At 46.2% G+C, this 24,958-nt stretch overlaps 1 protein-coding gene across 2 annotated transcripts in view; it reads left to right on the top strand.

Moving 5' to 3' along the window:
* FAM120A (family with sequence similarity 120 member A) overlaps positions 1-24,543 on the top strand; it is a 453,805-nt gene extending 429,262 nt beyond the window's left edge. For both annotated transcript variants that reach the window (XM_086939166.1, XM_086939165.1), the window contains one exon: positions 22,643-24,543. In XM_086939166.1, coding sequence (XP_086795292.1) covers positions 22,643-22,951 — 309 coding nt within the window. In that variant the 3' untranslated portion in view covers positions 22,952-24,543. The remainder of the gene's footprint in view (positions 1-22,642) is intronic.
* Positions 24,544-24,958: the final 415 nt, after the last annotated feature.

A 24,958-nucleotide genomic window follows, 5' to 3' on the forward strand; every position in this document is an offset into this window, starting at 1 on the left:
TGGCGGGGCTTTGTCCTCCTCCTCCCCTCAGTGACCGGTGAGTCATTCTGGTTTTTGGGAGGTGTTCTTCATTGTGTTCTGGGGCCTTGTTGCGAATAGCCCCAGTTGTGTGTGTTCTGTGTGATTGTTGTGCCTTTTGGTAATTTTGTTAGGACTTTAGTGCTGTTGGCTGCTGGTCCAGCCCCCCTTTTTTGATTGTGTTTTTGGCTGTTGGTAAGCCGTGTTGGCCCTGAGACTAGGCCTTCTGTGTATTCTTTTTGGCTGATTGACAAGCCGTCTGCAGTTCCTCCGCAGGTCTTTTTTGTTTGCCCTCTGCTGCGGATACTTTTTCCTAAGAGGGTTCCCATTTCTTGGACGTTACATGCCCTATGTGGGGTATGGGTAGATAATATATAGCTCTGTCTTGTGCTGGGAGGTGTGGTCGTCCTTCGGGCCTCTGCTCTCCATGGCGTCACAGTATGTCGCAGGTGCGATCCTCTTACTAATGGGTTTGGAGTGGCTTGCGTTGCGCCACTTTCTGTCCTTCTTCTGGGTCGTTGGGTCGCTTGCCTGGGCTGGCCTGTTGTCTGCATTTTTGCGTTGTAACTCTGCCTGGTTCCTCTTCTTTCATGGGCCTGTGTGTGATGGCCCTTCCATGGGGTGTGCCTGGGCCCTTCTTGGCCCGCCTAGCCTCTAAGTTCATCTGGCGTCTGGCTTGTCCCAGGTGCACCGTTCCGTGGTGCTGGCTGCTCGCTGTGTATGCCAGTGTGCACCTGTTGTTGTTCTGCACCATTGTGCCTTTGGTCCCTTCTTCTCCCGTCTGCTCTTTTTTGCTGAGGCGCCGTTCGGTCTTGTCTGTTGCCTCCGGCGGTGACGGGCTAGGATGCCCTCTTCACTAGGCGTGTTCCCGGTTGGCGGGGGGAGTGGGGGGGGGGTGGGGGTTTGCTTGCCTTGGTTCTACCTCTTCTCCTTGGAGTCTCTTGGTAGCTCTTCTTTCTTGGTGCTCCTCTCTGTTGCCTACGCCTCTGGGACTTCTGGTGGAGATCCTTGGTACTTTGGCGGGGCTCGGGGTGCTCTGGCCTCCCTTCGCCTTGTCCTAGTTTCCTCCTGCGGGGGGAGAGTGGGCCGCCTCTATGCTAATCTTCCTGCATCCCCTCTGGGACTGCTAGTCTCTGGATGAGGGGGATCTTTTTTGCCTGGGGGGACAGGGCTCTGTTCCCGGTCTGGTTGACTCATCCCCTCGGGCCCTGTGTTGAGTCCAGGCTGGTGGGTCGTTTCGAAGACCCTCCTTCCCTTTGGGTATGGCTTGGGTATCTATTTTACGTTAAGGAATCTGCGGCTAGTAGTCTCTATCAGATGTACAAGTTACTTACCTTCGGTAACGATGTATCTAGTAGACTATTCTAGACGCAGATTCCTCCACGACCCACCCTTCCTCCCCGTTTCTGCGAGGACCCTCTGCTTGGGTTTCTGCAGTTGCCTCCCTCTGGGTATCTTGACTTCTGTGGGTATCCTCTTTGTTTTCTTCCGGTCAAGCTCCCTCCAGCTGGTTTCTGTTCATCGTGGGGGCCTACCTTGCTCTTTTCCTCTGTTGGAGTTTCTGATCCCCACATGGTCTTCCTCATGGGGGTTCTTTAACCTGTCCTTGGCCTCCTGTTCTCTTCAGATGGCACTGTGGTCCGCTGGTGGGTTCCCTGTCCTTGACTGTTTCTCCATTCTGGAGTTATGCCCTTCTTTGGCAGGGTGATCTGGGTTTGTGTTACTTTTGCTCCTCTGTCCCAGGGTTGTGACCCTTCCCCTTGTGGTTGTAGTTGCAGACTTTCTTCATCTTTTCTCTTTTTCTCTCTCTCCCTTTGTCGAGGCGCTTTCACATGCTTGCCTTCAGGATGACTCTAGCCTTGGCTTGCAGGGTGGTTCCACTGAGTGGTGCTTGGTGCTTTCTTGCTATGGCCTTGCCGCTCTAGCCTTCTGGTGCCTTACTGCCACCCGGTGTTTTTACTCTTGGCTTGCACAAGTTATTTAGTGTGGTGCTCTGCTCCTTTTCTGCTCTGGCCTGCTGTTGTCTTCTGTCGCCTTGGGGCCGTCGAGTGCTGTGCCTCGCCTTCTATTTCTCTCTATTTGTTCTCTGGTTTTCGCACACTGTTCCCATGCTCTCCTCAGTTTTGTTGTGATGGCTTCGCGCTGTGGCGCGGAAAAGTTCTCCGAAGCAAACTGATATCAGCGAGCCGGGGTGGGGCTTATGTGACCTCGCTGATGTCACGCCCGCGGAGGACGTTGGGCAAAGTCGTGTGGCACCGCCCCCCTGGCACGCAGAGATGCTGGGCAAGGAAGTTTTCCGGGTCCAGTCTCACGCCTGGGGAATATTCTACATTAAGGAATCTGCGGCTAGAACCGGCTCTACCAGAATCATCGTTACCGAAGGTAAGTAACTTGTACAGCAAATATTTACTTTGCCCCTTTCAGGTTTATGCCTGGATACATTTCCTCCCCTTCTGAAAGTCCGTCAAGTCTGACAGACAAATTTTATAGATAGTGCAAAACGGCCTACATCCTGTGATTCAACTCCTGTCCCACCCTTTTTCATTCTACACCTGAGGGACTTTCCACAGAACATTCCGCAATCCTGATGCAGAGTTTTCACAATAATGTTGCCTGATTGTGCCACAGATAAGGTACTGAATTAGAAGGATGTTGTTCGCATTTCTTCCTTATCCTGAAGAATGACTTAAGGTGGAGACTTCTCAAGATGATGACTTAACTCTTGACACAGTTTGGTTTCACCTTCAATGAGAAAAAGTCCCACCTTACCAGAGGCTTCCATTTATTGGGACAATTCAAGACACGGTTGTTCGAGGCTTTCCTCAACTGCAGGGAGTCCTGGATCTTCAGTACAAAATGCCAAAGTTTCTGGATCAATCCTGGGTTTCAGTGAGGATGTCTCTGTGGCTTAGTCTCCTTTTTCGAATGCATCCTTATGATCCCAAATGCCAGGTGGCACATGGTGGTACAACTGTGGAACTTCACATCCCAGCAGGCCCAGCATCACAGATCTCTTTCCATGCAGCGCTTGAGGGAGAAGGGGAAGTATCTGCAGTGATAGCCGTAGAATGCTAACATGATCTGCATTAGACCACTCTTTCTCCCCCACCCAGAAATCACAGTTTTGACAGACCCATCACTGCTGTGTTGAGGAGGCCACTGGGTAGAGGCAGTGATCAAGAGCCTTTGGTTTCCAGTGGAGAGGCAGCTCCATATCAGTCTTCTACAGCCTCCGGATCATTCATCTGGACCTAAATGCTTTCCAGCCAGCCAGCAAAGGAAAGCTGTTGTTGGTCCACACAGACAACATGACTGCTATAAGATATTGTAACAGTGGTGTGGGGATCTTATGTTGTAGATGCTATGTCTTTGGAGGTGGTAGAACAAACAAAAAGCCTTTCAGGTTGCCAACCACTTGGCAGCGACTGAATGCCAGAATGAGTAAATTGAGAAGGCATTGTCTAGCAGACGAGTGGAGACTTCATCCTTAGGTGGCGCAGGATGTTTTCAAGCAGTGGGATAATCCCTGACCAGTTCCTGTTTGCCATCATCAAGAACACACAGTGCCAGTATTTGTGTGCAGGAGTTTCCTCCAAAGCCCTGGTTAGGAGATACATTTAAGCTGGCGTGGAAGGTTGGACTTCCGTAAGCATTCTCTCTGCTACACCTCCTTCCTGAAGTTCTAAGGAACATCAAGAAAAACTGAGCCCAAGGCATTCTTATTGCCAGGAGAGTGTGGTACCCAGAGCTACTGAACATTTGTCCTCCGGTCAGGCATTTTTTTCAGCTACAAGCTTTAACTTGCTAACCTAGGTGGTTGATGTCATCTTTGCAGCCATGTATGAGAACAACAGGAGAGAACCCATAAACCTCGTTGGGATGGGTGTATCATGTGAGTAAAGACAGTTCCCAACAGGTATTATGCGGAGACAATTTTAGAGATGTATGCAATATGCATTACAAAGAAAGGAAAACCAAGGAGTCAAAAGCTTTTCAGAGAAGGTAGTCTTATTTTCATATGCAATAGGAAAAAACTTTCAAGGGTCAATACAGTTAAAGCAGCACTGTACAGAGTGGATCTTGTGACAACCCGGTGACACTTGGTGCAGGTGCTATATACAATCAGTGACAAGTGGGTGTGCAAGTGTTTAAAAACAACAGCAAAGGTGACGCAATTATCAAGGTATGAACATCAGATAATGGCCCCAATAGAGACAAGTAACCATCACTTGAAACACAATTATTTGTATGGGAGCACAAGACGTGAAATGCGTCGTGAAATTCAAGCTGTCTAGTCGACGGCGTTTCGATCCCCGTTAGTTGGGATCCTCATCAGGACGGGGTTGTCGATGGGAACAGTGACTTAGGCTCCGGCAGGAAGACGTGGTTGAAATCCTGTTTGTAGACTCTATCGTCCAAGGTTACTGTATGTTTCTTCCGTCTGGCAGCGAGTAATACTGGCGAGGCCTGACTGAATCAGGACTGTGGGCCGTAACCGGGATTCTGCTATCGAGACGGGTTGCAGGCAATGAATGCAGCCAGACACCCTTCAACGAAGTTGGTCCATACTGCCACCTAGGAAATACATTTATCTGGTATGGTTCCTGAAGCACTGATGCCTTGCAAGCTAATTTGTCTGGTGTTTTTCGTTTGTTCTTTATTTCGTTGGTCCTTTTGGCCTTTCTGTGTTTGCCTGATCAACCATTATTGCTTAAGTCAGTGGCTGTGATGTGGATTATGAAAGAGTTAATTTACACATTTCCTCCCGTTTTGACAATTTCTCACACGCACCCTCTTTGAACTTTTGCACAGCTGTTCTATAAGGTTCTCAGTACTGAAAACGGTCTTCCTCGTTGAAGTCACATCAGTATGGTATGCGAGTGAACTGCAGACATTATCAATGCAACTGCCGTCCACCACTTTTCTTTCAGCCGAGATTTCTGCTGAGGACCCAGGCAGCCTTGTTGACAGAGGTTTTGACTACTTTCCACGCTGGCCATTCGATCACTCTACCAGTGTTTTTTGCCTCACCTGACTTCTCAAAAGAGGATAATCCTGAAAGAGTACTAAGCTTTTACATTTATCGTATAAAGCGCCATCACATGACCAGCTCCTTTTGAGATTTTCTGGTGCAAAGAAAGAAATGGTAGTGCAGAAGAGGATTTTGTCAAGGTGGATAGTATTGTGCAATAAAATGTGCTAAACACTGGCCAAATACACAGCCTTCTGAAAACCTGCAGGCTCAGTCCACCAGGGCCAGGACTGCTACAATACTCTAGTGTGATAGTGCCTGGTCAAATATTTGCTAGACTCCAACGTTGGTGTTGGTGCATATTTTCTCAAAACACTGCTGTCTTGACAGCTAAGTCTACTGTGAAGGTCACATTGCTGCTCAGTTTAAAAAAAAAAATCTTTGGTTTGAGCCCCGTCCCAAGGGGCTCCACCTTTAGGGGGTTCTTCTCATGGATGTTCTCTATTCTAAATTTGTCTAATACAGTCACTCAAAAGATATTGATCCTTTTAAAGCCACAGTTCAGGTCATTGTCTGATACTTACTCCACTTGCAGGTTTCAGGTCTAGCCTTCGCCTCTATATGACTACACTTGCCTACCTTCAGAATAGACCACACATCTCACTTCTAACCATAACAACGCGTATTTGTAAAATGCATGTTCCCCCAAGGGTATCTTGGCGATGAATAACAGATGGTTATTGTTACCCAACTCAATGGTACTCATTTTTTCTACCTCAGAAGGATGAAAGGCTGAGTGGACCCCCCGGGATTTGCACCTGTGACCATGAGGTCGAACACAGGCCCCCGCGGTCGAGCACAGACCCCTGCAGTGGACTAAGCCACCAGACCCGGCTCAGATTCAGGTTTCGATCATTAAAGCTTTCATGGAGGGACTCAGGTCCCTTGTGTCCCACCGGGACGCAGCATGAAATCTGGGTTGTACTAACATGGGCCCTCCTTTTGAGCCTCTCCACTCTAACCTCTTTTGGTCACTCTTGTGAAAGGTATCATTTCTGGTTGCTATCACTTCACTCAGGAGTATCATAGAGCTATAGGCATTAACCCTGGAAGAACCCATGTTCGAGGCATATGGGCTGCAGATGGTACATTTATGAATAGATCGCCATCTGGTGTTGGGCTCGGATGATTGCACTTGTTTTTCTCTTGGAGAAGTCTTTTGACGTCACGAGACCGATGACTCCACCCTTGGGTGCTAGTGCGCATGGGCATCGGCTCCATCCTTAGATTGTTTTTTTCCGCCATCGGGTTCGGATGAGGATCGAAGCGCTCCGGATCGACTTCGAGAAAAAAGTTATATTTCGGCACGTATTCCCTTTCCAATTCGACGGTATTGTTATCGAGCGCGAATTCATTTCCATTTCGACGTGCTTCGACGTCAACAACAAAAATTTCCAACTTCTACGTCGACGAGACCGGGAGGCCTATCTCGACGTAGTCCAGCCCGGAGTCCATGGAAAGGACTCCATTCAAAAGATGTCCAACGTGTGGTGCTAAGTTCCCACACAAGGACCTACACGAGTTGTGCAACCTCTGTTTATCACCTGAACACGAATCCAGGGACTGTGAAGCCTGTGCAGCATTCTCCTCCAAGTCAACGATTAGAAACAGTCGAGCCCGAAGACACGAGGTGTCGAGAATGCAGTCAGAGGCAATCCCGGAGGTGTTCGAGGCCCAGCACCCCGAAGAGGAGGAAGAAGAAGAAGATGAGGACGAGTCAGGGTCGGGAGTGGACGAGTCTGACGTCGAAGAAATCGATGATCATCAAACCGTGAGTGACGACGTCCCCTTACCAAAAAACTGACCCCGATGGTGTCGACCCCGCCTTCGAGCCCAGTCAGACTACCGAAAAAAGTTTCAGACGCCTCGGGCTCGGCAACGAAACAGAAACCGAAACACTCTGCCCCCCACCATGTCGGATCCGAGAAGCGGTCGACATCGACACCGAAGCTCCATAACAAGGAAGGCTTGCAGTCGAAACATTCCATGTCGAAACCGAAACATGCTTCGACGTCGAAGACTTCCTCGACACTGAAAAGATCTGATTTGAGCAAACTCTCGGTGCCGAAAACACAAAACACTGACAGTCAGAAGCAAAAGCACCTTTCGGAACCAAAAACTTCGGTACCGACACAGGAGCATCAGACAGATCCAAAACAAAAGACTTTGTTTATCGATCCACAAACTAGCAAGGTAGTGACAAAACTACCTAAAAAGAGGAAGAATGAATAGTTGGACGACAAAGCTTCTCCTCCTAAAAAGAAGACAATGGGGACAAATACAACTCCCCCCTGTCTCCTCAACCTGAAGACACACCCTCTTCTCCTCTTCCTCACACTCTGCCAACTATTCCTCCACCTTCTACACCACGACCATCTACACCTCAAACAGATGTAGAAAGTGACACAGGGGAAGGAAAACTTCCTAGGGATGACGACACTGTCCCAGAAGACGCAGACCCATGGGAAGATTATAACGCAGGGTCAGATAATGATAATGATAATGACCCTGAACTGTATCCCTCAAAACCTTCACCACCTGATGATAATACAGGTTTTGCACAGTTAATTAATAGGGCAGCAAAATACCACAAGGTAGACTTACATACGGAACCTCAAATAGAGGATTTCCTTTTAGAAACACTACCTGCTGCACAAAGAACATCAGGAACACTACCAATGCTTAAGGGTCTCCTCAGTCACACATCAGACATATTCAAAGACCCTGTGAGGGCTAGGGTATTAAACCCAAGAATTGATAAAAAATATAAGGCAGCACCAAAGGACCCAATATTTATCAAAGGACAAATAGCTCTGGACTCTCTAGTAGTCACAAACAGTCGCAAGAGAGCAAACTCATTAACTACAGGAGAAGCTCCTCCTCCTGACAATGAGTCCAAGTTAATAGATGCCTCTGGCAAAAGAGTAGCCTCCCAAGCGGCAAACAGCTGGGGCATAGCTAATACGCAAGCGCTACTTGCACGTTATGATAGGGCTCATTACGATGAGTTAGGAAAAACTCATTACACATTTCCCTAAGGAACATCAAAAAAGGGCAGATCAGCTCATACAAGAAGGGAAGATAATAACTAACACTTCCATTAAGTGCGCCTTGGACGCAGCAGACACTGCAGCAAGATCCATAAACACCAGTATCATGTTAAGAAGACATGCATGGCTCAGGGTTCAAACAAGAGGTACAAACATCCTTATTGAACCAACCTTGTGATGAGAAAACACTTTTCGGCTCAGGTACAGATGAGATGTTAGAAAACATAAAAAAGGACACAGAAACGGCTAAATCAATGGGAGCAATGCAACAGCCAACTCAAAGGGGTTCCTTTCGTAGGTCCACCTATAGAGGCGGATCAAAGAATACAGGCACAAGCCAGCAATCCACCTCTTTTTTACACCAACATCACCCAGAGGTAATTCTAGAGGCAGTTACAGAGGTAACAACAACAAGGGTAGAGGTTGCGGAAACAACAACAACCGCAACTCTCCTACCCCAAAACAGTGACTTCATACAGCTCCCCCCAGACCATATAACACCGGTCGGGGGACGTCCATCACAGTTCCTACCTGTCTGGGAAAACATCACATCAGACAGGTGGGTGAGACAAATTATCCAACGTGGTTATTGCCTAGAACTCACAGCTACCCCACCAAACATCCCCCCAAACAGCGTCCAATGAGTCAAGATCATCTAACATTCCTAAAACAGGAACTTCTACAAAAGCATGCAATAGAGAAGGTTCCACAACATCAACAGGGAACCGGGGTATACTCTCTATACTTCCTAATTCCCCAAAAAGATGGGTCTCTAAGGCCAATACTAGACCTCAGACCTCTCAATGCATACATAAATTCGGAACATTTCCACATGGTCACGCTCCAACAAGTACTTCCTTTACTAAAGAAAGGGGACTTTCTTTCTACACTGGATCTAAAAGACGCTTACTTTCATATCCCAATTCACAAAGCCCACAGGAAATACCTCAGGTTTGTTGTAGAAGGACAACATTATCAGTTATAAGTCCTTCCGTTTGGGGTCACAACAGCACCAAGGGTGTTCACAAAATGCCTAGCAGTGGTTGCAGCTCACCTAAGAAGACAACAAATACATGTCTTCCCTTACTTGGACGACTGGCTATTAAAGGCCAAGTCACAAAAAGAATGTCTTCAAAACACACTAAAGACAATTCAGTTGCTGCACCAGCTAGGGTTTATGGTGAACTACACAAAATCCCACCTGCAACCAAACAAAGTTCAACAATATCTAGGGGCTACTAAAGGCACAGAAAAAGCCAGAGTATATCCCAATCCAGTCAGGATTCAAACAATGCTCTCATTGATTCAAAGATTTCAACCACAACACTCACTAACAGCTCGAGTGTTCATGCAACTATTAGGGATGATGTCCTCTTGCATACTGCTAATACCATATGCCAGACTACAAATGCGTCCGCTGCAAGAATGTCTAGCACACAGTGGAATCAGGCTCAAGGTCAGATTACAGATCTGGTGTTGGTAGATGACCGCACACATCGCTCTCTGAAGTGGTGGAACACAATAAACCTGTCCAAGGGGCGGTCGTTCCTAGAACCAATTCCACAAGTGATACTAACAGCGGATGCATCGCTCACCGGATGGGGAGCGCATATGGAGAAATATACAGTACATGAAAGATGGACTGTACAGCAAAAAAGACTGCACATCAATCATCTAGAACTACTAGCAGTGTTTCTAGCATTAAAAGCTTTTCAAATGCGGATTCTCAACAAAGCAGTCCTGATCAAAAATAGACAACATGACAGCAATGTATTATATTCAAAAACAGGGGGGGGCACACTCTCCAACTATCCAGACTAGTGCAGGAGATTTGGAGATGGGCCATTCCTCAAAACATCTAGTCCGAGTCAGAACAAATACACAAATGGGAACTGCACAACCAAATACTGCAGCCATTCTTCCAAAGATGGGGACAACCAGAGATAGATCTCTTTGCCACTCATCAGAACGCAAAATGCCAAAGCTTCGCATCCAGGTACCCACACCACCTGTCGCAGGGCAATGCATTATGGATAAATTGGTCCAACAAATTTGCATACGCTTTTCCCCCTCTCCCACTAATTCCATTAGTGGTTCGAAAACTACAACAACATTCAATGACCATGATACTAGTGGCACCCACGTGGGCACGACAACCGTGGTTCACCACGCTCATGCAACTCTTACCGGTGCCACATCAAAAGTTAAGAATATTACCAATGCTCCTCACACAGAACCATGGAGAAATAATGCACCCAGATCCCAAACAATTGAACCTAGCGATCTGGCTCCTGAGGTCATAGAATTTGGATACTTAAATTTACCTCCAAACTGTATGGAAATCATTAAGCAAGCAAGACGTCCTACCACCCGAGCATGCTATGCAGCAAAGTGGAAAAGATTTGCTGTATACTGTAACAGTAACAACATCAACCCTCTGGGCGCATCCACAAAAAATATTATTTGCTTCTTACTATACTTACAGCAATGTAACCTTGCTTACACCTCCATTAGAGTACATCTTGCAGCTATAGCAGCGTACCTGCAAAACAGGCAACATCTATCCCTGTTTAGAGTGCCAGCAATAAAAGCCTTCATGGAAGGCCTCAAAAGAGTCATTCCACCAAGACTACCGCCTTCCCCGGCCTGGAATCTCAACATAGTACTCACCAGACTAATGGGACCACCTTTCGAACCTATGCATAGGTGTGAAATACAATTCCTTACATGGAAGGTGGCCTTCCTTATAGCCATTACCTCCCTCAGAAGAGTGAGTGAATTACAGGCGTTCACAATACAAGAACCGTTCCTACAGTTACACCAAAAAAAAAAGTGGTTCTTAGAACAAACCCAAAATTTTAGCCTAAAGTTATTTCAGCATTCCACATCAATCAACCAGTGGAACTACCAGTCTTCTTTCCAAGACCACAGACGGTAGCAGAAAGGGCCCTGCATACATTAGATGTCAAAAGGGCAATATTGTATTACATAGAAAGAACACAAACTTTCAGGGAAACCAAACAACTATTTGTAGCGTTTTCCCCAACACATAAGGGCGATCCTATCTCTAAAGCAGGCATTGCCAGGTGGATTGTAAAATGTATACAAATATGTTACATAAAAGCAAAAAGGACATTAACTGTTCCTCCTAGAGCTCATTCTACACATAAACTAGGGGCATCTATGGCATTCTTAGGAAACATTCCCCTAGATGACATATGCAAAGCAGCAACTTGGGCTACACCGCATACCTTCACAAAACACTACTGTGTTGATATGCAGGCAACACAACAGGCTAGAGTGGGCCAGGCTGTACTAAAGACTTTATTTCAAACTGTTGCAACAGACACTGGTGACCACCGCTAGGGAGGTAACTGCTGTAATAATCGATTCATAAATGTACAATCTGCAGCCCATATGCCTTGAACGGAATATGCTACTTACCAGTATGCATCTGTTCTTAGCATAGAGGGCTGCAGAGTGGTACATGCCCTCCCTGCCTCCCTGGAAACCTGTGTCTGTTCCAACATTATCCTATTTAGATACACTTACATGGGCATCTCTTTCTGTATTCTATCATACTCTTCCATCTAACCCTACTATGGCAAAACAATCTAAGGATGGAGCCGATGCTTATGTGCACTAGCACCCAAGGGAGGAGTCATCGGTCTTGTGACGACAAAAGACTTCTCCAAGAGAAAAACGAGTGCAATCATCCGAGCCCAACACCAGATGGCGATCTATTCATAAATGTACCACTCTGCAGCCCTCTATGCCAAGAACAGATGCATACTGGTAAGTAGCATATTCTTTTCCAAGTTCATAGGGATAGGGTTGTTTTTCGCACCAACCACAAACATCTACCTAAGGTGGTATCTCACCTCCACCGTAAGAAATTCATGGAACTTCCTGTCTTTTCCCACAAGCTCTTTCAGTTGCGGAACGGTGTCTCTATACTTTTAATGGAAAATGAGCCAACATGTTCTGTGTTGACAGAACCAAACCTTTTAGGAACACACAGCAGCTCTTTGTTGCTTTCTCCAAACTCCAGAAAGGGAAGGCTGTTGCCAAGTTAGGCATTGCCAGATGGATTGTTAGATGTATCCAAAAATGCTATGCTAAAGCTTAACCCCTTGGCTGCTGGGGCTTTTCCCCTGCTGTGCTGGGAGGCGGGGGCACCCACAGAGCCCCCATGCTCATGACAAGCTCAGCTCGTCATGAGCCACGGTGCTCCGGTGCTCATGACGAGCTGAGCTAGTCGCGACCACGCCCGTTTAATGGAACGCTCAGCACAGCAGGGGAATTAGCCCAGCGTGCGAGCGTTCTAAGGGCCATGAGCTCGTCATGAGCACCGGAGCACTGTGGCTCATGACGAGCATGGGAGGGGTTAAAGGACTGTACCCACTCTTCCGAGAGCCCACTCCACTCTGAAGAAAGGAAACCTCTATGACCTTCCTGTGAAACATTCCAGTAGTTGACATGCAAAGAAGCTACTTGGTCTACACCACACGCTTTCACAGAACATTACAGTATAAATGTGCTAGCTCGCCAACAAGCTAATGTTCGTCGGGCAGTGCTCCGTACACTTTTTTTTAACACCCACACGCTAGTCATCACGTTTTGGGAGGACTGCTTTACAGTCTATGCACAGCAAGTGTATCCACTGCCACAAATGCCTCTTACGGAAAATGTTGCTTATCCTGTAAGCTTCTTTCTGTAGTAGGGGATCTCTGTATATAGTCATAATCTAGTGAATAGTCCCGCCCATGTGCGTGGACCCCGGAGCAATCAAAAATAATCTCTTTAGTTGTCAAAAAATTGCAGAACTGCAAAGACACTTGAGAGAGAATTTAAAGACCGATAATGCAGCCTATATCCACAGGCTACACTGTCCAGTACTTCAACTAGAAATTCCACCAAAAACACCACACAAACAGCACAGCCTGCCCAGTTTCCTCCACAGAGAAACTTGCCTCTACCATCAAAAGCCTCTGGAATGATAGAGAGGAGGGTATGGACAGACAAGCCCCATAGGCTGCCATTATGTGGCTCAAACAGGATACTGTGCCTTTAAGAAAACTTTCCAGAACTCTCTCAGTATCCCAGAATGTACAGCAGGTCCCTTTTACTTTCAATTCTTTTTCTGGTTCCTGCTAGCAGGACCCTGGCACATTGAGCTCTCCCTTTCAAGGGTTTAATTGGTGATTTTTTCACTTTTTCTTGTGTGTAGTGCTTGTTTTTAAGTACTAAGCCCTTTTTCTTCACTATATTGGCAAAATGCCTGGCTTATTTGACAATTGCCCAGAGTGTGATAGAAAAAAGGCCAAATCCGACCCACATGGAGTTTGCATAGTCTGCCTCCCCTCTTCTCACCTCCCAGAGGAGTGTGAAATCTGCAAGACCCTCTCTGCCAGGACCCTGAGAGAGGTTGAAGATCAGGCTCCAAGGCCTCGAGGAAAGGCGTCAGAAGGCACAAGGTGGGCCAGGGAATGCTTCATCTGCCCATGCTGAGGCCTCTGGGGGGCTCCCCAGGGGCAGGAAGTCCAGCAAGCGTCCCCATTCTCCGCCAGCGTCAATTGCGTTGACTGCAGCGTTGAGGGGGATGACAAGGGTCTGTTTCCCATCTCCCCGGTGCTCTGGGGAGAATCGACGTCAAAGGAGCTGAACAGACCACCGTCTACCGCATCGTCGACGTCATCGTCGTGTCATTGACGTCATGGAAAGGACCGGCGTCGGCGCTCGCCGTCGAAGCGACACCGCCGTTCGCCATCGGCGAAGAGAAGATCGGCGTCGAGGGGATCCTCGCCGTCGAGGGGGCGTTCGCCGTCAAGGAGGCGTCACCGGTAGATGTCGAGAAGACGTTCCTCGACGTCTAGAAGTCGTTCTTTGATGCCGAGGAAGCGCAGGAGGAGTCCTGACGCTAGGAGGTCGCCGATTGGTTCGCCATAGTCGCCAAGGAAGAAGACAGTCACCGGACTCGGTGTACTCGGTGATGTATACGCCTACTAAACCTAGGACACCCGCTCCTCCTCCTTTGCCGAAGGGTCCGCCTCCGCGGAACCCCACCCCACCTCCTCCACCACCGCCGCCTCGTCAGTCACCGCTGCCTCAGCTCCCACCGCCTCTTCCCTCCGCTCCTCCACCTGTGCTGCCACCCAGGACGGCCTCGTTGCCACGCTTTCCAACTCCTCCTAACCGGCCAGGCCAACATCGTCTGCTCCTGCGAATCAACCAAGGCCGAGAAGGTCGCGCTCCTGCTCCGGCCGGAGAGGGAGATCGCGGAGCCGTGGTCGGTCGTCATCTCGATCTAGACGACGCCACAGGAGGCGCAGATCCAGATCCCACACAGGCTCTTCCACCAGGGATTACTCACCGACGCTGTCCGAGTCTCCAGGGACGAGGGTGTCGCCCGTGGACGATATCGTCTTCTTCCAGGAAGTGCTGTTGAGGGGTGCAACTAAGCTAGGGATCACGGTGACGGTGCCAACACCTACGACGTCCGTGATCTTCGAGACACTTCACAAAAAACATTTGTCTCGACCGCTGGTACCCGGATTGGAGGAGCCCGCCAAGGAGTTGTTCCTCACTCCGGCGGTGACGAAGGCAGCCCCCTCCAGGCTCCTCAAGAAATACTGGGCTCCCGAATCTGACCCGGCTTTCCTTCGAATGGACCCGACACCAGACTCGGTTATCGTGACAGCGGCTAAGAAGCAGCATGCCACCACTCCTTCTTCGACAGTGCCGCCTGATATGGTCAGCCGGTGGCTGGATTCGGTGGGCAGAAAGGTTTGTGGGACGGCATCTACCACCATGAAGGCGGCAAGTGCCGGGGCTCTGATGGGGCAATATGATCGTGCCCTATGGGAGTCCCTCCAGCAGTACGCTGAACTCCTCCCTCGTGCCAAGAAAGAGGACTTTCTGGAAATATTAAACGAGGGGATGATGGTGTCTAACCAGATCATCAGCGCGGCTGCTGATGTATCTCTTCTGGCGGCGCATGGATACTGCCACGGCATCAATCAACGGCGCCACGCTTGGCTTCGTCTCACCTCACTCAAACTGAAGGCGCAACAGCGGAGGCCAACCTGCCCTTCTCAGGGGAAATCCTATTCGGCAAACATGCGGACGATGAAATAGCCCGTATGAAGGCAGAAGACGAAACCCTGACGGCTGTCGGGTTAGAGAAGCCTGAGAAGAAGAAAACCTACCGCCCGTTCCAGAGACGGTTCGGAAACTCAGGCAGAGGGCGGGGCAGACTTCCTGACAGCAGCAACAACAACCGCAGCAATTCCGGAAGCCCTTCCAGAAGCGCCAGAGGGGCAGAGCAAACCAACAGTCCGCAACAGCGACCAAAGGCCCGGCCGGGTCTAGGCCCTGAGCTGCTACATCCCCCACATCCGTTACCCACTCCGGTGGGGGGGGGAGCGTTCAATTTTTTCTGGCAGAGTGGAGATAAATTACTCGGGACAAGTGGGTGCTGAATATTGTTTGCAATGGATACAGTCTTCGATTCACCAGCCCGCCTCCAGCTATTCCGCCGGTGAGCTCGCAGTTTCATCTGCCAGAGCTCCAGGCAGAGGCCGACATCCTATTAAGGAAAAGGGTGATAAAAGACGTTCCTCGGCCTCAAAGGGGAAGAGCTCTGTACTCGAGGTTCTTTCTTGTCCGCAAGAAGGACAAGAACGAGTTCAGGCCCATTCTTGACTTGCGGCAAGCAAACAAGTGGATTCGCAGAGAGAGATTTCGCATGCTGTCGTTGCAGCAGATTTACCCTCCGCTGCAGCAGGGAGACTGGCTTTGTGCTATAGATCTACAGGATGCATACTTCCATGTGCCCATTGCACAGAAACACAGGAAGTTCCTGCGATTCCAAGTCGGTGCCAATCATTATCAATACACAGTACTGCCATTCGGGCTGAAGTCTGCGCCCAGGACGTTCTCGAAGTGCATGGCAGTGGTAGCGGCACACCTGCGGAAGAACAAGGTACCTGGACAACTGGTTGATCAAGGCGTCCTCCTTCTCGGAAGCTCAAGCACACTTCCAGAAGACGTGCGTTCTTTTGAACAAGCTGGGGTTGCACATCAACATGTCCAAGTCTGTCCCGACTCCGGTCCAATGCATACAGTACTTGGGAGCCTCCATCAATACGCTGTCAGCAAGCGTGTCTCCTTCGGAGGAGCGATGGTTATTACTCCTTCGGAAGGCTCAGGCTCTTATGACCGCTCCATCTACAACAGTGAGGACGATGGCCTCTTGTATCTTCCTCACACCTCATGCACGGCTGCACATGAGACCACTGCAGGAGTGCTTGGAGGATCGGTGGGATCAGAGGACTGGTTCTTGGGATGACACGATACGACTCTCTGCATGCTCTTCAGTCTCTGAAGTGGTGGTGTTCAGTGGAGAATCTCCTCAGAGGGGTTTCCTTCCACAAGGACATTCCCGCACAGACGATCGTGACGGATGCGTCTCTCTACGGCTGGGGAGCGCACTCCGGAGACTTACAGATTCAAGGGACGTGGTCTCCGTCGGAGTCCACGTACCACATCAACTTCCTGGAACTCCGAGCTGTTCACTTGGCACTGAAGGCCTTTCATCTGTCCTTTCAGACCAACTCTCTGCTTGTACAGACGGACAATACGACCACAATGGATTACCTCAACAAGCAGGGGGGCTCGAGATAACGCACTCTGTCGCAGGAGGTGCAGGTGATCTGGCACTGGCTTCTGGCCAGAGGGCTGACGATAATGGCTACCCATCTGCCAGGTGTGCAGAATGTTCAGGCGGACGCACTGAGCAGACTGATTCAGGAAAACCACGAATGGGTCATAAACGACGAAGTGCTAGGAGAAGTCTTCGCAAGGTGGGGGACTCCAGACGTAGATCTGTTCGCCACCTCCGAAAACAGCAAATGCTGAGACTTCGCCTCCAGGTACTACCAACAGGGGACGTTGGGGAATGCCTATGGATTGACTGGTCGAACAACTTTCTGTATGCTTTTCCACCCATTCCCCTGATTCCGGCGGTGCTCATTAAGCTGTCCCGGTCCAGGGCGCGGATGATATTGATCGCCCCGAAATGGCCCAGACAGTGGTGGTTCACGGACCTGCTTCACCGGTCTCTCCTTCCTCACATACGGTTGCCGTGCAGGCCGGACCTTCTCACGAAGTTCGGGGGACAGATGGTGCACCCGAACCTCCCATCTTTGAGTTTGGCGACATGGCTCCTGAGATAGTGTAATATGGGCATTTGAATCTGCCCGAAGATTGTATGGACATACTAAAGGAGTCTAAGCGACCTTCCACTAGGACTTATGCTTACAAGTGGAAGAGATTCTGCATCTGGTGCTAGTCCAAGAACTATGACCCTACGACTTGTAAGGAGGATGTCATCCTTCCTTATCTTCTACATTTGGCGCAGTCTGGCCTTAATTTTCATTCCATTAAGGTTCATCTCGCTGCATTGACTGCCTACAGGAGATGCCCTTCACAGACTTCCTTCTTCCAGATCCCTGTCACCAAAGATTTTTTGGAAGGCTTGAAGAAAGTATTCCCTCCTGCCCGGCTTCCTTAGCCTTCATGGGAATTGAATGTGGTGCTGTCCAGATTGATGAAGGAGCCTTTTGAACGTATTCATAAGGCTTTGTTGCAGCACCTGTCCTGGAAGGCGGCGTTCCTCGTGGCCATTACATCGGCCCGCAGGGTGAGTGAAATTCAGGCGTTGTGTTGCCAAGAACCTTATACTGTATTTCATGCTGCTAAGGTTGTTATGCGTACTCACTCTAAATTTCTTACCAAGGTTATTTCTGATTTTCATGTCAACCAGACCATAACTTTGCCTACGTTTTTTCAGAATCCTTCATCTCCAGTGGAAAGGTCTTTACATTCCCTGGAAGTTAGGAGGGTGTTGAAATTGTATCTGGATAAAACGAAAGATATTCGTAGGTCAGACCAATTGTTTATCAATTATGGATCAGTCAGGACCGGTCTTGCTACCTCCAAACAGTCCATTTCTAGGTGGATTGTGACCTGTATACAATTGTGTTACCAAAAAGCTAATAAGACCTTAGGAGGTAAACCTAAGGCTCATTCCACCAGGGGCAAAGCTGCCACGACTGCTTTGCTACGTAATGTTCCAATTGCAGAAATCTGCAAGGCGACCACATGGAAGTCGGTCCATACCTTTGCTAAGCATTACTGTCTGGACACTGATGCCAGGACAGATGCTCAGGTTGGGCAGGCTTCGCTGCGAAATCTGTTCGCACAGTAGTGGTGTTATGTCTTGATTCTCCACCGACGCTTTGGTGTGGGGATGGGCTTGCCATTCTATTCACTAGATTATGACTATACACAGAGATCTCCTACTACAGAAGGAGTAGTTTCTGTCCTGTAACTCCAGTTCTGTAGTAGGGGTATCTCTGTTATAGTCATAAGCGCCAGCCCTTCTCCCCGGTGGAGAAAGAGATTCATGTAAGGAATGCTACAGGTCTGGCGTGTTACGCCTTCAAAAAGAACTGAAAGTAAAATAGACCTGCTGTACATTCTGGGATACTGAGAGAGTTCTGGAAAGTTTTCTTAAAGGCATAGTATCCTGTTTGAGCCACATAATGGCAGCCTATGGGGCTTGTCTGTCCATATCTTCCTCTCTATCATTCTAGAGGCTTTTGCTGGTAGAGGCAAGTTTCTCTGTGGAGGAAACTGGGGCAGGCTGTGCTGTTTGTGTGGTGTTTTTGGTGGAATTTCTAGTTGAAGTACTGGACAGTGTAGCCTGTGGATATAGGCTGCATTATCTGTCTTTAAATTCTCTCTCAAGTGTCTTTGCAGTTCTGCAATTTTTTGACAACTAAAGAGATTATTTTTGATTGCTCCGGGGTCCACGCACATGGGCGGGACTATTCACTAGATTATGACTAACAGACAACTACAGAACTGGAGTTACAGGACAGAAACTACTCCTTTTGAGGCATGTGGTGCTGTAGATTCACATTCACTGATCCTCCTCCCTGGATGCCTGTAGCCGTTGCAGTATCCTTTAGTATCTCTTTTATCCTCTTTTGCTTGGGCATCTCTCTATACATCGCTTTGCTTCACATGCAGTCTCTCCCGCCATGTGGGAAAAACATCTAACAATAGACAGTATGACTATGTCCATTGCCAGCAAGAGGAGGAGTCACTATACCTCTTGACTCAAAAGACTTCTTCGAAGAAAAATGACTTGCACACATCCGAGCTCAAAATTAGATGGAATGAGTATGTACAGCATGTGTATCTACAGCACTACATGCCACAAACGGATGCTTACAGGGTAAGCAACATTTTCTGTTGACCTGCTTAGTAGGGCAAATAAAAAAACATGCAGATGGGAAATGATCCCCCATGTTGTCGTGTAGTTTCTACTAATCTGTAGGATCTGCACGTTTGTTGGACAACATAAACTTGGGGCCTGGTGCCTAGACTGATTCCAGACAACACTGTAGGATATGTTGGCCTATGGCCCAGCTAGCTCACAGTGCCACTGTAAGGCCCAACCCCCTCCCCCCCTAACTTTACCCGGGAGCTAATGGTTTTTGGCAACCACTGAACATAACAATCCTGACCCCTAAGGGATCGTAGAAACAGTACAGAGCCTTTTCCTCAGACACCCTTGCACACTTATTCTCAGAGAGGTATACAGAGAATATACAGTGGGGCGTTTTCAATATATTCATGAAAATACATGTGCTGCAATGATAGACAGAAGCAGATAAAAGTGATTACAAACACCAAAAGTGTGAATAGTAAATATAGTTCTACCAAGGTGCTAAGACAATGTGTGTGTATATATATATATGTGTGTGTATATATGCAGGCATATAAAACAAGGCCTACCTAGAGTGTGTGTAGGTGTAGAGCCAAGAATCCCCCCTTCCCACCCCCCAAGGGACGATCCAACCCCATTACTTAAGAATGAAGGACTCTGACTTGGTCACAAACTGGACACCCCTCACGAGATGTCAAACCACTACGTAATGAAGTCTCAGCATGCAAGGACCCTGTGTGTCAGCTGAAGTGCCTCCTCTACTAATCTATCAGGATGCTCATCTTTTACAATAGAAAGCAGCCTTGCAATTTGCGTATAGATTAGAGATGTTATGGATATATAGATCGCCTTGTCGCCCGTGGCACGACATTCGTACATAGCGCGCGGTAGAGACCTTGTACATAATGCTCAGGTCATTGTGATAATGTTGTGTGAAGCTAGATGTGTAAATAAGTTTAGTTTCATTGAAAGTAATCCAACAATGCTGAAAAATAGGACAGTGTAAGAAATAAGCTACTTCGCTACATAGGCCTAACTCGGAAATATAAAAATGTACTTCATCAGTAGTTTCGACAGTGGGAAACACCCACAGTCAATCTGTCCTGCACTGCAGAAAATGCAAAATTCCCAAACTTCACATCCCGGTACTTTCATCCACCCCCAAGGGCAAAGCTATATAGGTGAACTTGTCAGTAATATTTGCTTTTCCGTCACTTACTGATTTGGTACACAGTGTGGAAATTGAGGCAGGCACCAATGAACGATTCTAACAATTGTTGTCCAAACTATTCAACATATCAGTTCATCCTCCAAAGAACTTGTCCCCGCATGACACCCAAACCTCAATGCCTTGAATCTTGTAATTTGGCACCTATGGTCTTAAGAGTTTGGTTACATTCAGCTTCCTGGATAGTGCATGCTCATTCTAAAGGATGCTAGCAGGCCTACTGCAAGGGTGTATTGCAAAGCTTAATGGAGAAGGTGTATTCACTACAGTCTCAGCAGAATGAAACCAACATCTCCTGCAGGTGTCAGGACATCTTCTGTTGTTTGCGGCCTCTGCAAAACATCATGCTTAGTATACACCTCTTATGGTACACTTGGTAGCAGTAGCAGCCTACATTTAAAGGAGCAACAGTCTCTCTATAAAATTCCTGTTGTAAAGTTGTTCATGGACGGTCTAAAATGTTATCCTGTCCAGGCTCCACCAGTCCCATTGTGAGGTCTTAATGTAGTTCTCAACCGGCTCATGGGATACGTTCTTAATATGTTACATTCTTGCCCACTGCAATATCTTTAATTTTGAAAAGTGCCTTACTCATTGAAATCAGTTCACTGGATAGAGAAAGTGATTTACAAATCCTTACTTGGAGTATCATTTTATTCAAATGGACAAAGATCTTGTTGTTTTAAGAACACAATCACACTTTCTGTCTAACCTATTCTTATGGTAACATGTTATCCTATTATTAACTTACAAAGTTAGTATCAATTTCATTGCAGGTGGTCACACTTATGTGATCGTTGTGGAAGTCGTTGATTGCATAAAGCGATCAGGGCAGCCATTCTTTCCACAACCTAAGTCAGTTTCAGAAAGAGCCTTACAAACTTTAGATATCAAAAGATCCTGATGTACTACATTAACCATACAAAATGCATTACGCCAAAAAAGTAGATATTTATTTCTCTAGCCAACTATCCCTAAACAATCCCATTTCAAGCCTGGCCTTGTGCGATGAATATATAAAGGCTTTAAAGTGTTATGCCAAAGCAAAGCTTGCTGGATATGAATTTACTGTAAGATGTTTCTGGAGATGGAACATGTCATTTCTAAACCAAAAAGTCTCCATCAAAGAAAAACAATTTGCAATGTTTATATCTACTACTAGAATGCCGGAGTGTGTAAAGCATTTGAATCTACAGCACTACAGTTTGCAAGCCATTTGTTCCAGCTAAGTAACATTTTCCTTTACTTATTTAACACTAACGATCCCCCAGCGTTTTCTTACCCAGGGTTCCCTGCAATCCTATAATTTATATTTAAAATCTGCTTTGCAGAAAATTGATGTTATTGTGCATTATAAAGCTTTTCAAAATGTATGCTTGTAGATTCTGCATACATTCTCCAGTGTAGCTATGAAAATTTACTAAGCAATATGTTGCAGATTAACTCGCACTGTGGAAAAACATTTCAAGGCTAAACTAGGAGCAAAGATCAAAATCATGAACTTTGCAAAACTAAGCTTATGAATAAAAAAAATACATATTTTTTACCATTCAGTTCTGCATTGATCCTTTTTCGAAATTTTCAACAAAGCAAGAATTGGGTCAGGTCACTCTAAAGCTGTGAATGTTTCTGGTTTTCTTTATTGTTAGCAAAACAATCAATCATGTCATTTCTCTAGGTGATCATTTAGAACTCATTCCTTCCATTAAACATGCATAGATTTGCTTGCTTTCCATTTTCAGGACACCTTGTTGCTAAAATGTTAAACCACTCAATTGTAATAACTCTAGCACAATATTGGAGGAACTCCAGAGCATCCTTGTGGCATCCTTACAGGGCTCCTCTTGCGTACAACAGCGTGGGATGGGAGTCTAGCGCCCTCAGCTACTACAACTGATGTGGTCCTGGCATTTATTCTCAATCTCATAGATTAGTGAGAATCTGCATTAGAAGTAATAGTTCACATCCAGTAGTATGCTCTTTTTTTAATGCCTGTTTTTCTTTTTTTTTCTCAGACAAAACCTCCTTACGCTGCTTCAGCAGAAGAAGTGGCCAAAGAACTCAAAACTCAATCAGAAGATTCCAAGTCCTCAGCCGTGTCTTCAGATGGGTCCCTGGCTGAAAATGGAGTGATATCTGAGGAGAAACCAACTTCACAGATGAATGGAAACACGGGCAATGTCGGGGCTTCCAACCAATCTGAAAGTGCCTTGAATAATGACTCGAAATTGTGCAATACAAATCCTCACTTAAATGCACTAACAGACAGTGTTTGCCATAAGGATGAGACTCTTGAGGCGGCTGTCTTAAAAAAAGAAGAGTAAACCTATTTTTATAGAGGGTGAAGGATGTTGGATGGTTCATGGTTAGGAATATCTGGAAAGAAAGAGAGCCTACAGTGAAGTACATTTTTTCCTTTCCGTAAGAGAAAAATGAAGACTCTGGAAATTCGGATCCCTCTTTTGATGTTAGAGATGAAATAACTCAAACATTTTTATTTTTAACCAGTTGTAGTCAAAATGCTACAATAAACCAAACCAAGAAAATGAAGAGCATTTGACTCCCGCACTTAAAATGAAGTATACAAAAAAGCTCAAACTGGTTATGACAACAAAACAACATGAAGCTTGTAGTTTTTTTTCTTAAAATATAAAGAAAACACATTGGCAGGCTTTACTTATATATAGCATATAATATAATTTTAGTACTTGGCACCATATGACTGCCATTATATTTGATTTTGCATTACAGTGTCACACAAAAAGCTTTTTTCAAGGCTTTGATTTCATGATTATGAAAAAAACTAAAGACACAACCACACTTTTATTTCCTTTTACTTAAACGTCATCACTGTTAATGTGGTTCTTTTGTGTTAAAATGTGCTATCGAAACAAAAAAGAAAAATGAGTAACACTGCAGTTCTGCTGATTTTAAATATACATCATACATACTTCACAAGCAAGTTAAATGGAAATAAACTTGAAAAAAATCATAGCAAATGCAAATGACCTTTCAAAGCAAAACACGTGTTCTGCAACCTTTTGTGACTAATACCATGCATCCGTGATCAATGAACTATGTGGTTTTGAATCAGACGTAGACCATTAGTACTACTATTGAGCTGAACTTCTGCATGGTTCATAATTTTTAAAGTGTGTAGTTAATATTATGCATGTTATTGTCCTCTTTCTTCCATTCTTACAAGTACCGTGCCCATTTGCAAAAGAAAAAAAAGCTAATCAGTAATAGTCCGATAAAAGATGTTAACTATGTTTAGTCATTGACTGATCTTGCTCTAACCTTAAAATTTTGTGATTATTGACCTCTGTTGCATTTATTCTGAAACTTAAAAGGACAATTATCTAGCCGTTTGAATATCAACGTTACCCGGTGTACTCATTGCTGTATGCATTATTGTTCTCTGTTGCTGTTTTATGCCTTCATATTAGCCAATATGAAATTCTATGGAGAAAAAATACACAAAAAAAGCTTTGATCTTCAAAAATACCCCTTATGTAGGAAGAAAAAATGCTTGTTCTTGAGAACTTTCCCCATCAAGAATTTAGTATCAGCAATTCTACCCTGTATCATTTGATGTTTCTGTTAGTGTTTCCAAACTTAATGTACTTTGAAATCAGAATCATTTCTTTATATTCATTTTCATATAATTCTCCTGATGCTCTTCATCACACATTAGTGATCAGAAATGAGGTGTAATTCCCTATTCCCTGCCCGCAAGAGCTGAGTAGGTATCTTTATGTAAGTTGAAGGGAGTTTTGCCCCAACTCATGGATTGAGCAAGAATGAACTACTGTTGGGTTTGATTGGTTGTAGATGGATTGTGGTGTGGTGTATTTGAAGGCAATTGAATGCAACTTACAATGCTTAATAAAAATCTTTATTCTTTTAGTATAAATTATTTGTTTGTCTGGTTTATTTAGATTATAGTAGTGCTTTCAATTCACTCCTCTCCGATTGTTTTATCCCTTTGTAGACTGTTGTCACATTAGAACGTGGAACTTTTAGAATCCTATTTGTAGACCTATACTGTTCTCCTATGAAAACACAATCTAGGCAGGGAGCAGATCACAGAAGTAAGTTAGATATTATTGTTCAAATAAAATTCTTATCATAACTGCAGCGAAGGTTTCACAGTGCTCGTCTGATTCAACATTGTGGCCATCTGTACCAGTGCTCTTAGGAAAAGAAAAATGATCCTCTTCAACACGGGAGCTGCTTCATTTGTACTGTGCAGCTATGCATAGCAGTGCAAGCTTTGCTCATCCCCTGGGCTTCAGGTTCTGGTGGCAGCACAAGCACATGAAGAAAAA

This window comes from Lissotriton vulgaris, chromosome 9 (genome assembly GCF_964263255.1).
Source record: "Lissotriton vulgaris chromosome 9, aLisVul1.2, whole genome shotgun sequence".
In the NCBI taxonomy this organism is placed as follows: domain Eukaryota; kingdom Metazoa; phylum Chordata; class Amphibia; order Caudata; family Salamandridae; genus Lissotriton; species Lissotriton vulgaris.